Source organism: Phragmites australis, chromosome 13 (assembly GCF_958298935.1).
Source record: "Phragmites australis chromosome 13, lpPhrAust1.1, whole genome shotgun sequence".
Taxonomy (NCBI): Eukaryota; Viridiplantae; Streptophyta; class Magnoliopsida; order Poales; family Poaceae; genus Phragmites; species Phragmites australis.
The window spans coordinates 26,896,070-26,909,014 of NC_084933.1; the positions used below are offsets into that span (position 1 = coordinate 26,896,070).

The 12,945-nt window shown below is 43.3% G+C and overlaps 3 protein-coding genes across 3 annotated transcripts; 2 read left to right on the top strand and 1 right to left on the bottom strand.

The window, feature by feature from the left end:
- Positions 1-365: 365 nt before the first annotated feature.
- Positions 366-1,819, bottom strand: LOC133888944 (transcription factor MYB41-like). Its single transcript, XM_062329347.1, has 2 exons — positions 1,466-1,819; positions 366-1,317 (listed from the first exon to the last, which is right to left on the bottom strand). Exons 1-2 carry the CDS (start codon positions 1,735-1,737, stop codon positions 660-662), a joined length of 930 nt encoding a protein of 309 aa, XP_062185331.1. The 5' UTR covers positions 1,738-1,819; the 3' UTR covers positions 366-659.
- Positions 1,820-4,288: 2,469 nt separating this feature from the next.
- On the top strand, positions 4,289-8,829 carry LOC133888506 (uncharacterized). Its single transcript, XM_062328781.1, has 8 exons — positions 4,289-4,876; positions 5,435-5,509; positions 5,585-5,933; positions 6,006-6,122; positions 6,552-6,937; positions 7,353-7,567; positions 7,653-7,812; positions 8,267-8,829. Exons 1-8 carry the CDS (start codon positions 4,478-4,480, stop codon positions 8,396-8,398), a joined length of 1,833 nt encoding a protein of 610 aa, XP_062184765.1. The 5' UTR covers positions 4,289-4,477; the 3' UTR covers positions 8,399-8,829.
- Positions 8,830-8,911: 82 nt separating this feature from the next.
- On the top strand, positions 8,912-12,303 carry LOC133888508 (uncharacterized). Its single transcript, XM_062328782.1, has 3 exons — positions 8,912-9,327; positions 10,488-10,562; positions 10,660-12,303. Exons 1-3 carry the CDS (start codon positions 9,049-9,051, stop codon positions 10,789-10,791), a joined length of 486 nt encoding a protein of 161 aa, XP_062184766.1. The 5' UTR covers positions 8,912-9,048; the 3' UTR covers positions 10,792-12,303.
- The last annotated feature ends 642 nt before the right edge of the window (positions 12,304-12,945 follow it).

The window sequence follows — 12,945 nt, forward strand, 5'->3', positions numbered from 1 at the left end:
TCTTCTTTTAGAGCCACTTTTGCAAAGATAGGATCGTGAGATGATAGGTTGTTTGCGAGGAGAGAATAGATTTGACTAGGGTCTCCTGCCCTGCCATCGAAAAAAGCCTTCTTTTCCATCTGGAAGCTCGTTACCGACCTTGGAACGAAAATGACTTCGCTGGTTACGATGTGTATTCTGATTTAGCATGGATGCTAATCCATAGCTGCTCCTTTCAGCATTAGTAAACTGCCCTACATGAAATCAAGGGCCCTCAAACATGAATTGAAATATTTAACTCGAGCATTGTGCAAGAAGGAGCAAGAGACAGAAATACCGATCATGTGCGTGTTTAATCTCTACCATCTAACTGTAATCGTACAGTTCTAGCCCACTGCAGCGCACACATTTTTGTTCACATGCCCAGCTGTACTTGGTGACATGCTAAGTGCAATGGGATCCAGGGTCCATCAAATGATTAAACTGAAAAAACTCAAGTTCACTACTGCATATATTACAGATTCAGAGTTCGCTACAAATATACCACTGATGTGCGAGCTCTGAAGTATGCTGTGTTCTGATCATTGACAGATCTAATGGATAATATGAAGCTAATTGATGAACATGTTTAAAATTTTATACAACACTGCAATGCATCCATTTCACGCTCGAGAAATAGCTCATAGTGGGAAGTTGCTCTCTAGGATGTCCTTCCAGAAAGCATCATCCTCCAGAGAACACATACTCGGCATCTCCATGGGCTCCAAGCTGGCAACACCCTGCACAGGCAGGTCCGCTGCAGCTACCGTTTCCTGTGGATAAGATTCAGACACCAATGCCGCAGATTCTGCAGAGGAGACGAGCACTGGAGCCGAAGCATTCAGTTGCTGCACCACGTCTTGCTCTGCAAAACTTGTGATATTACCCGGATAACCAGCTGGTCGGTAGTAGGTCGCGTGAGACAAGAGGTTCATCTGGTCCTGGGAAGTTGGAACAATGCTACTCGCGTTAAGCATTGCATTTCCTGCGGCTAAGTTGTAGTTGGCCATGAGACCAGCGCTTCCGTTGTTAGAGCTGATGGCCTGCAGCAGCAGCTGCAGCGACTGCGCCTGCATCAGAGCACTGTTCAGGCCCGCGAGGCTCGCCGCCGCGGAGAGGAGCGCCTCGGGGAGTCCGGGAGAGGCGAGGGCGCCGTTGACGATGTCGTCGGGGGGCAGATTCTGGTGCGTGACGGGGTCGATGCCCATGCGCAGCAGCTTCTTCCGGATGTGAGTGTTCCAGTGGTTCTTGATCTCGTTGTCCGTCCGGCGCTCCAGGTGCGTCGCGATCGTCGACCACCTAACGCAGGACAATGAACGTGTGTGTTACTCTATGACTCGTCGTCTCTCGAGAAGATTTACGTGCGCCAACTGCTCCAAAAGCAAGTGGTGGCGCGGCATGCATGCATGGAGTGTGGTGACTGGGGAGACAAGTTGACCAGTCGTACTTGTTGCCGAGGGAGGCGTGGAGGGTGATGATGAGGCTCTCCTCCTCGTCGGTGAAGTTGCCGCGCTTGATGTCGGGGCGGAGGTAGTTGGTCCACCGGAGGCGGCAGCTCTTCCCGCAGCGGTTCAGCCCGGCGGCCTTGGGCAGGTTGCGCCAGCTGCTGACGTGGCCGCCGTGCTTCTGGATGTGCTCCACCAGCATCCGGTCCTCCTCCTCCGTCCACGGGCCTTTCTTCATGCTGGCGTCGTGGTAGCAGCACGGCGACCTCCCCATCGTCCGGATCGATAGATACACACCCGCGTACTGCTGCCTGGCTGGCTAGGAGATTGCCGGGATGCAGGGCAGAAGGTATGCGGTCCTTGTTCTTGAGCTCGTATTTATAGGGGGAGAAGGGACGGTCTTGTTTAGTTGATGAAACAATCATTTTTTGTTTTAACCGTCGCTGTTGTTTCGTCTGTGAATGATATAAGTCAAAGAGAGCAGTTGCTCGAGATATCTCAACACGTAAGATTTGATATATTCTTGGATGCTGAGGTTCACACTTCGCCGGCCGGTATATGTCGCAAGGCACGCAACAACCTAGCGTGACTGGCCTATAGGACCGCAAATCGTTCTTTAATCTGAAGTCTACGTGTAGTGCATGTATGTCAATGCCTCAATGATTTCTTCCAAAATCAACCTTCATAATCCGGAGCCAGCTATCTTGAATCCCGACGTTGAAATTATCAGACAGGTCTGAGACGATAACTCTCCTAATTTTTCAGTCAAACCGCCAATTTATATTAATCGTTTGAGGAAACCTACTATTTTGAATATCAAGGTGCTAGTATAGGATATAGAACACACTTATATTGGCATGTTGTCTAGCTTTTCGTTTCCATAAGCTAGCAAAGCTCCAAGTCTCAGATAATGCACGAAGAAGCAAGACGGGAAGGCGGCATGATTCATATCAACCACCAATGTGCATGCATGGCACAAGCAGCCCCAAATACGAGGAACCTTCGGAGCGTCCATTCGGTGATGTCACTGCATAAGACTGTTGAATATATGCAAGCATGGCTGCAAATACAATAGGTCATTGAAATTACGTCGCTGCTTTGGTCTCTCGCGACGAGAAATATGATAAATATCCATTTGCAGTCACGGCCCTGACGTATATGTTCACCACTAAATCCGTAGAACGTGTACCGTGTTTCGTAAATCAATCACGTGTGCAGCTGGGCCTGAGGTTCCAGGAAATGATTCGGTCGTGAATCCGGTGAATAACCCACTGAATAGAGACAGAAAATTGCGCTGCGAAGTTTTTTTCCTAATATAGGGGAACTCCTTTTCTATACAGAGGAATTATATCAGTTTGTTACGACTTACATCCCATATAGACAGGATAGAACTAGATTTCACGATCGCTTACAACACACTGACTTAGCAGAACAGAAAAGAGTTTAAGTTTTCATCGAAAGATAATCAGGACAGACTAACCAAACTACACGCGAAAGACATAATATACTAGTAAAAGACACTCAGTTGTTCGTATCTTTATCCTCTGCCGAGTTAGAGGTATATATTCTTATCAACAGTAGCATCAGAGATCATCGCACCATAACTAGGAAGCATCTTCACATAATGCACCTGATTTTGCTCCTTGTTCATGCCCTTCAGAAGATCTGTCCAGATTTTCAAAAATAAAGAAGCATAAAAAATGATTTTACTAAGATCACAAATAAGTTTTTTTTTCTCGAAGGCAGCCTTGTTTATGTCTTTCCAAATAGCCTAGTAAATAGCTGCAAGATCAATCATATGGAAAATTTTTCCCAATGCTAACCAAGACTGAATCTTGTAGGCTAGAATCGATTAAAAGGAGAGTCGTTAGCTTGATTGATGTGTTTCCGTGTTCCAAAGTTTACGGCACCGAGTTCACGCCAGCAGCTCTGCTGCCGCCGGAGCTGCCCGCTGTGAGCTGACCATGCATGTCGCCACACACGCGGGACATACGCTGCCGTATCAACTCCCGTGGAAAAGGAAAGCCCCCCGCCGGCCGCTGCATTTTCCACTGTTTTGCGCGGCCACCACACGGCGTCCGCCCGGGTCATCAGCTCGGCACAACCGCTCCCGCTCGGCTCTCGAGTGGCAGGGCTCTACCGAGGCAGACCTGAGGGGCCAACCAGAAGCCCCGGGCTGATAGGGTGGCTTCAAAGTGTGGTCCGCAAAACAAATTTTGAGCCATTAATTTCTCTTACATAGTAATCATATGAAATACCACATCTGATCTCAAATATATTTGTACATATATTTCAAACCAAAGTGTCATGTTGAAGATCATGTAGATATCCCAATAAAATTATATTTGATATCAAATGAAGTACTTTCAAATATAAATTCCATGATATCGATTTTTATCACTAAACCTATATATCATTAACATATTATAAAGTTTGAGTATTGAATTACATACACATCTTATAAAAAGAACAACATGAGTATTATTTTTATAGATACTTTTGAGTGTACCATATCTTATAGGAACAACTATCAAGTCCAACAAGATGACGCTAAACCACTCTAACAACTATTATATTAAATTAAAGTTTGATGCATTGAGTCTAAAGTTAAACGAGTTTATGATATATTTACTCCGTAATGAGCAGAAAATTTTGAACAGAGTACAAATAATGACAACGACTGGATCTACAAAACCGGTCACTACAACGTGGGGAAAAACCAGTCCTAGCGCGCTGACCTGGCTAGTCGCATCTCACACCACGAAGTTTTGATTTTTTTTTTTTCAACTGACGAAGTTTCCATCTTTGCCAGCGCCTAAAGCCGTAGCGCGAGCGAGACGAGCAAGCTAATCGGGCGCGCCGAGATTCGTGTCTCCCCGTGCCGGCACCGTCTCACGCGATCACGCCTCGCCGCCACATCCCGGGCCGCGCTGCCGCCGGGTAGCGCCCATACGAACACCTCTCGGCTCGAATCTGTCCGTGTGACACACAGCCTTACCGCCCGCCACCGCGAGATGCCTCGGAAGTCGTCCAAGGCGAGGGGGGCGGCCGCGCAGGGCCCCTCTGGTCCCACGCCGTGGCCGCCCCTGAAGACCGACGCCCCAAACCCTACCCCCGCCGCCGAGCTCCCCCACGCCGCCGCCGGGACGTCCGCCGCCGCCGAGGCCCTGGAGCGCCTCCACATCTCCGATGCTTCTGATGGCTATCCGCCGGAGCCGCCGCCTCCCGAGCCCGAGGCCCCTCCACCGCCTCGGCCGCCGATGGAGGCGTCGTCATCTGGGAGGGCTGCGGCGGGCCGGAGCTGGGAGGAGGAGGCTGTAACGAAGCTGCACGAGCTGGCTGGGGTTGGTGTGGAGGAGGTGGAGTTGACTGAGGAGGAGGCGCGCGCCAATGATCAGAGGCAGGAAGACGAGGTGACGCCTTGTTGTCTCTCTGTGTGTTGACTCGCAGTCGCAGATGATCTTGGCCGGAGAAGCATGACTTGGCGGTTCCTGTCATAGTTATGGATGGCGTGCTGAAATTTATGAGTTTGGAATGGCGTTTTACTGATTCTCCATTCTTGTGGCCAGCTGAGGATTGAGTTATTCTGTATGTCTCTGTTTGGTAACTAAGTAACTGTCATAAGCTCATTGCTCATAGCATATTTGGGTGTGATTAACTATGCATGGCGGTGCATTATGAGAGAAGAAATGCACTTTAAAAAGGGTATTGCTCGCGTGCATTTGTGCCAATCTGGTAAATACCTTTTAGTTTAGTAAGTTTTTGGGTTTGTGTCCTTCATCAAAGAAAAGAACTGGGGGGAAGGTGTTGGCCAAGAATAATGGACTAGGTATAACAAGAAGCCAAATAGTATTACCAGAATGGAGTTCCTAGATGTTATTAATTGCGTTTTTGCAATTATCTTTATGTTATACATTAAGCATGTGATAATCGCTTCTTTTAATCTGATAGAATGTAAATTCAATGCTCAGATCTGTGCCTTGGAAGCAATTTTCGGAGACACTGTAGTTATTTTCAACAAAAAGGGAGGCAAGCGGTCTTTCCAGGTATGTCCTTCAAATTCAGTTTTTGGGTCATATTCTTTTTAAGAGCAAGGATTTAATTTGCTAATGTAATTACAGGTTCATGTGCATATCGAGATTCCAGACGCTATAGATGTAACGACAAGGCTCAGTTATGCTGATGAGGTATTAAAATATGGGGCAACATGTGATGCTGATGCTGATTTCCTTGTTTACAAGTTTAGAGTTGAGCATTTGCCTCCAATCCTGCTGACATGTCTCCTGCCTTCATCATACCCAAGTCATTGCCCTCCCCTTTTCACTATCTCCATGGAATGGCTTGACAAAGGGATGATATCGTCATTATGTCGCATGCTTGATATAATTTGGGAAGAGCAACAGGGCATGGAAGTAACATATCAATGGGTGCAATGGCTCCAAACTTCTTCCCTTTCTCACTTAGGGTTTGGTAATGAGATAGTTTTAAGCAAGGGTGACATAACATGTGATGAAGATGATGGTGATAAGCGCGCTTGTGCAGATGATGCTTCGCCAGATGTTATAATTCCAAGGATGATGAGATACAATGATAATAAGCGTCATGAAGCTTTCTTACATGCTATCCATGACTGCATGATTTGTTTCAGCGAGTTTCCTGGTATCTCTTTCACCTTTGCTGTGTTATGCTGTAAATTCTTGTGCCGTGTTTTACTAACCATCAAGGTGTATATTGGCCTGTGATTGTCCCGGCATAGTATGGAACTACTTGGCTAGATATTACCACTCTGCATGCAGTTTAGTCCCCAAGTATTCCTTCTTTATAGAATTCACTAGATACTGGAGTTGCAACATATTAACATGTTATATGTTTTCACTACAGGTAGCAATAACCCTTGTTCTTATTTCTGGGTGAATTTATCTTTAAAAAAGCATTCTTCCAAAGGCTGTTCTTGTTTGTAAAACTGTAAAGGCATGACGTGGTCTTCATTATTTGCCCAGCTGGATATGCTCCGTTTTCGTTTCTTCTAATCCTCGTTATCTGAATAAACGCTGCCTCTATTTTTGATCTAATTTGTTACCTCATCAGGTGTTGATTTCATCAAACTTCCATGTCATCATTTCTTTTGCTGGAAATGCATGCAAACATACTGCAAAATGAATGTCAAGGAAGGAAATGTAGTGAAGTTGCGATGTCCTGATACGAAATGTGAAGGTGGTGTTCCTCCTAATATACTAAAAAGGCTTCTTGAGGAGGAAGAATTTGAACGTTGGGAAGGATTACTACTCCAGAGAACTCTTGACGCCATGAGTGATGTTGTTTATTGTCCGAGATGTCAAACTGCTTGCTTGGAGGATGTAGGTAATGAAGCAGTGTGTTCAAGTTGTTTATTCAGCTTCTGCACACTTTGTAGAAATCGCCGTCATGTTGGGGAGCAATGTTTGTCTCCAGAAGAAAAACTTCTTATTTTGGAGGTATGAGAACTGCATTCCCTGTATATTTAGCTTATACCTGATGTATTTTCCTTTGAGGCCTTGTTCAGTATACATATTTTAAACCATCATCAGGAAGGGTTACTAGTGGTGATCACTTTTTGGAAATCATAATGGGGTGAGGTTCACAACGCTTTGTGGCTAGATGCCTAGATATCTTGTTACCAGGAAGCATAGATGTACCTGCAGCTGTCATTTTTTCCCTCCTGAAGGCTAATTAGTGACTACGCAAGACAAGATTGCATTTTGATTTACTCTGATAACACTGATGCTGTAATTTATACTTCCTGGATGAAGGTCGACTAGTACTGGGGGTCATTTTTGTTCTATTCTGTGCTTTGTCCTATGTTTTTAGAACATTGTTGAAAATCTTCACTTTATTTTTATTTGAATATAGAGTCGCCAAAAATCTGGACAAGTGCAAGGAGATCAGCAGAAGATTCTAGAGGAACTACGCAGCCTGAAGGAAATTATGAAGGATGCAAAACAGTGCCCAAAATGCAAGATGGCCATATCTAAGATAGAAGGATGCAATAAGATGGTTTGTTGGAACTGTAAGGAGTACTTCTGCTATCAATGTAATCATGCAATTACTGGATATGACCATTTCAAGTGAGTTTTCTCTTTTAGTAATCACCATATTCTGTGCTTTGCCGTACACTGTTGACTTGACAAAAAAACGACCATGTTTTTACAGGGGTGCATGCGTGCTTTTTCCTCAGGAGGAAATCGACAGATGGGAATTGCAAATGAATCAAAGGGTCCAGCGCCAAGTGGTTGCACAGGCGCATGCTGAAATGTATGCACAGCATGGTCAAGGTCATCCTTGTCCTACATGCCGTCAACCATCTCCAAAGGTAAATGACTAATTTATTCTAAAGGGTACTGAGGACATTGTCTATCTTTGCATCAAGAAACCAAGAAAGTATCGTTTCTGGACTCCTTTAGATAATGTTGCCATTCAAGACTTTTACCCTATATGTTGTGGTTTGTGCTTTGTCCTTTTAGTCATGATTACTTCATCTATGGCTTTCCAAGTTCAATGGCTTATAATTTAAATAACCACGAGTCATGGATTACATTTTAACTCTGCAATTGTTTGTTTGTATTTATTAAGTAAATCAACCACTGATTTTTAGGCCATTTTGTTTTTCGGTTTGAACTAAGACAAGCCGGGCTAACCCATTCGGCCCTCCCTGGGTTAGCAATTGTTCCGTTTCAATTATACTGTATTGTTATTTTTTCCAAGTATAATTGAACCAATGCACTTGCAATACCTCTTACAACTGTATTTGTTTTGGTAACTTGCAGATCGGAAACAACAACCACCTCTTCTGTTGGGCATGCCAGAAGCATTTTTGTGCCCTGTGCCAGAAGCCTGTCCACAAGACCGCACAGCATTATGGTCCCAAAGGATGCAAGCAGCATTCAGCAGATCCCTGAATGAGCTTTTCCCATATGTGCAACAACACCGTGACGCCAGTGCAATTTCCAAACGTTCTGTGCATGGACACATATATACCTGTCCCAGGATGCACTTTACTCCGACGATTCCAGGTTTTGGCAGGGAGCATGTTTTCAAGTCTCCAACCTTCTTGTGTCCACAGTTTCAGCTCCGCTTCGTGAACAGAGACCTGCGCCATTCATTCCGCTCCGCTTCGTGTTCAGGATGCCGATTACCCCCTCACAGCATATACAAAAACCAATAATACCTTGCAAAAATTCTTTGGAGAGATCAGCGTATTTGTTGTTCTGTTGTGATTGCTGTTGTGCCAATTCTGAAGAAACTTGCAGTATCAAGTTACATTTTTTATCTTTAAATTGCAATTTGTCACCTTCAGACCTGTGTTTCAGTGAATGTCTCATTGCTCGAATTTGCAGTGTAGAACTGTCTCAGTAGTTTTTTTTTTTTTAACTGGAACTCATGATTCCATTAATATTTTTTAGAAAATGAATGAATGATCTACAATTCCAAGAGGTTCCGGGCTGCAACAGTAGCCGATATTAGCCCATCCAACAGGCCCAGTTAGTAGTATACGGGCAAAGCGGAACTCGAAGGATTGGGCGGCCCACTTTCCCAAAGCAGCCAACGGATGCGTCCAACGGAACGGAAACCGTGGAACTTTGCCCACTCGGGCTCCGTATGCGGGCCGAATCTCTCCCAGCGGCGGCGTTTTGGTGCGGATTCCGAGGGTTTCAGCGCGGGCGCGGCAGATGGAGAGCGCGTACGGAGAACGAGAGCCCTCGCCGGAGCAGGCGGAGAGCAAGGAGGTGAGGATGCTGCGGGCTCTCCGGGAGGAGGAGGAGCCGCCCCAGGTGCCGGACGAGCAGCTGCGCTCCAACGACCAGCTCGGCAGCTCCAGCAAGACGAGGTACTACTTGCTTGCTTGCTCCGATCGATGCTTCGTAGGGACGTCTCGCTAGTTACGGATTGGCCGTGGTTGATGTGGTATTTCGTTGCGAGTTTGCAACTAGTAGCGACGGATTGATTTGACTGTAGCGGGTGAACCTCCTAGTAGAGCAGGATTGTTGCCTTGGGAATTAGCAGTAGGGAAGGATGGATGCAGCATGGGTGTACAGAGGGCCCTGGCTTGTGCAATTTTGGGTTGATTGGGTGGATGGTCATGAGGCCGAAAAACCAGAACATGCTTACTGCTCTATGTTAATGTCCTGGAATTAGAAAAGATGGTTACATAATCAGGGCATTGCAGGATAATGAAATGATGAATCTGATGAAGAAACAAAAATGCATTAATGGTTTCAAAGATGGCAAACTTGTTTTTTTGAATGGACTAGTAACTGCTCACGTGTTACACACGTGGAATCAATCAGTATATAGCAATCCAAAAAGTATGGAAGGTAAATAATAGAATTTTAAATGCATTTTTAGAATGTATAGAAGGCAAATAATAGGAGTTAAATATATTTTTGGAAGGAGAAATGTGATACAAATTTGCACGATGACCGTTTGATCAACTCGGATGGACAGTGAAGATCGTTCGGATCTGTCATAATTGATGAATTATATATGAGTATAGATACCGAATATTGACTATATCAAATGTGTATGAAAAGGATAGTAAATGTGGATGGTACGTTAGAGATGACGGTTATGCAGATCTTCGTATTATATGGATGGAGATTTAGTAATACGATATGTTAATGATTTCTCTCATCCAAACTATGCGAGCATTTATTTTAGGGAAAATCACCGCTATACCACACTCTCTCTCTCTCCTACTTTACCAAAATACCACTGTATTGTGTCAATGACATGTGAGACCTGACCTCATGTGTCATAGATACACCAGTGGTATGAGGGCAATTTCCCCTTTATTTTATCATGTTATGTCGTTTTTGTTTACATCATGGTTGTATGATGCTATCAGCCTTATGGTTTCGAGCTTGTAATAATTACCGGTTTGATGTCCCATGAGGCTGAAACCGGGAATTTATTCCATTGTCTAAAAAAAGTAAATTTCGAAGTTTTCCTGCTAATGCTATCTTTCTTCTGTGATGCATGATTGCTTAGATGCTGACACTAGCGGCAATCTATGGAGACAATATCGGTATTTTTGGTGAAAAGGATGCACTGCGATCTTTCCAGGTACATTTTTTTTAACTGGTCCCACCCAGGACACAATATCTATCAGAAACACAACAAAAGTTGTGATACTTGTTTCTCTGCTGTCGATTCATTGCAGATCCATGTGCATTATGAAATTCCAGATGGTATCGGTGTGTCTGCTGAAGTACTTCAGGGTGTTGATGATGACACGGATAGTCAGTTCTTTCACACGTTCAGTATCCGGCACTTGGCTCCAATCCAGGGTTAAAAAACCATCGGTAACCGCCCAAAAATCGCGGTTACCGACCTTTTCGGTCCGGTCCGGTTTCAGAAACCGAACGGTAACCAAAATTTAAATTCAAAAAATTCGAAAAAAAAATCTTAAGAAAAACTAGACACAATTCTAAGAACTTCTGTGAATTTTTTTTTTCAAAAATAATATCGTTTGCATCATATTCTATAGGGAGAAAGTTTGAAAAAAATGAAAAAAATTGAAGTGTGCGGCTCAGTTATTAACTCATGTTAAGGAAAAGTGTAACATGCAAACACATATTTTTCTTGTATAAAACGTATTTTAAGAGAATCTTTAAAATTGATTTCATTTTATTTAGAGTTTTATTAAATTCTCTATGATTTTTACAAAGTTCACAAGTATAAAGTGAATATGTTAAGAAATAGCACTATAATTAACTTTTTTATGTCTACTATTATTTTTTCTACGTAAATCATAGTATAAATAAGCTAATGAAAGTGGTTTCACTAATTTTTGAGGTGTGATGGGTCAGTTATGAATTAATCTAGTCGTAACATATTTACATAATCATGCATGTTACAATAACTAATTCATGAGTTCATGTATTTTTAAAAGATATAGGATCATGTAAGAAGACTAACAAAATTAGTTTCATGATTTTTGGATTAGCAAAGAGTAAACTATGCATTTAACTTGGTTTAAAAAATACAATTTCTCACAGAAAATTTTGAACTTTTTTATGAGTATAAATACTTTTATCATGTAGATCATGTTACAAGGAAGCCAACAAAATTTGTTTCACTTGATTTGAAGCTCAGATGAATTAGTTATTGATTTTACAAGTTTGAGCCTTTTTTTGGGTTTTTTTGAACTGCGCTGAAATTCGATAAAACCGCTCGATAAATCGAGAAAACCGAGCGGTTACTGATCCAAACCGCTCGGTAACCGATCAATTCAAAAATGCGAGAAAATTGCTCGGTAACCGTCCCAAACCGCTAGGTAACCGATCAAAACCGAGCGGTTACCGAATAGCTAAAATAGCGATTTTTTTTCTTCCAAAATTCAAATTTTGCCAAATGAATTTTTTCCGATTTTTTTTTAAATTTTTAACCGGTAACCGCGGTTATCGCGTATTTTCGATTACCGCCGGAGCTAGATCGGTAATGTAAACTCTGCTCCAATCTCACTGACATGTCTTATGCCTCTGTCGTACCCGAGCCACCACCCTCCATACTTTACTCTCAGTGTGCTATGGTTGGTTGGTGTAAAAGTTTCTTCCCTTTGTCACATGCTGGACTTAATCTTTAGCTGTGAATGTCATAGAAGCGATAATTCTCTTGACATGCTTCTGTCCTTACATGTAACAAATGGAGCTACCAACCCGTACTCTATTCAAAATCTAGCTAACCGCTAGTTACACCAAATTTTCCCTTGAGTATTAGCTGTGAATGTTCATTATCAAACAGAAGCTCTAACATGACATGCTAATAACATGAAGACTTGGGAATGCCAAGAACCAAGATTGATGATGTCATAGAAGCGAAAAATCTCTTTGTTTTTTCCCCTGAATTTAGACAAATATTTAGTTCGCTACTTTAGCATTGAAAGGTTGAATCATGGTCCTATAATAATATAATGTGCGGGTACAACACTGTGATATATTGTGTGGGTGGATATTTATTGATAAAATAATTACTCATACCAATTTTCTTTTGAGGGGAACACATTCATGTACTGTACCTAACGATGTCATTCTCGTCAGGACATGTTTTATTGATCATTTGTTGTAGTGGTGTTCCGTGAAATGAGCAGTTGAGCACTCTTTTGGAATCGCAATGTTCAACGCGTTATTCATTTTATACAGGAACGTCGAAAGGTGCGTCAATTAAGCAACAGCGACATTAACAGAACAATTAAATTGTCGAATGAAATATTCAACCTCAAGGAAGTGCTTCGTATTTCCGTTCCATGCCCGTATTGTGCCACTGCCATCTCACGCGTGTCAGGCTGCAACCAAATGGTTTGCAGCAACTGTGGGAAGGGGTTCTGCTAGCCTGTGGGAAGGCGCTCTGCCATGGCTGCAGCATGGCAAGAAATAATGATCCTAGAAGGTACTACATTCTTCTCATTGCCCCAGACTAAAGTACGGTTCATCAAGTATCCTCACCC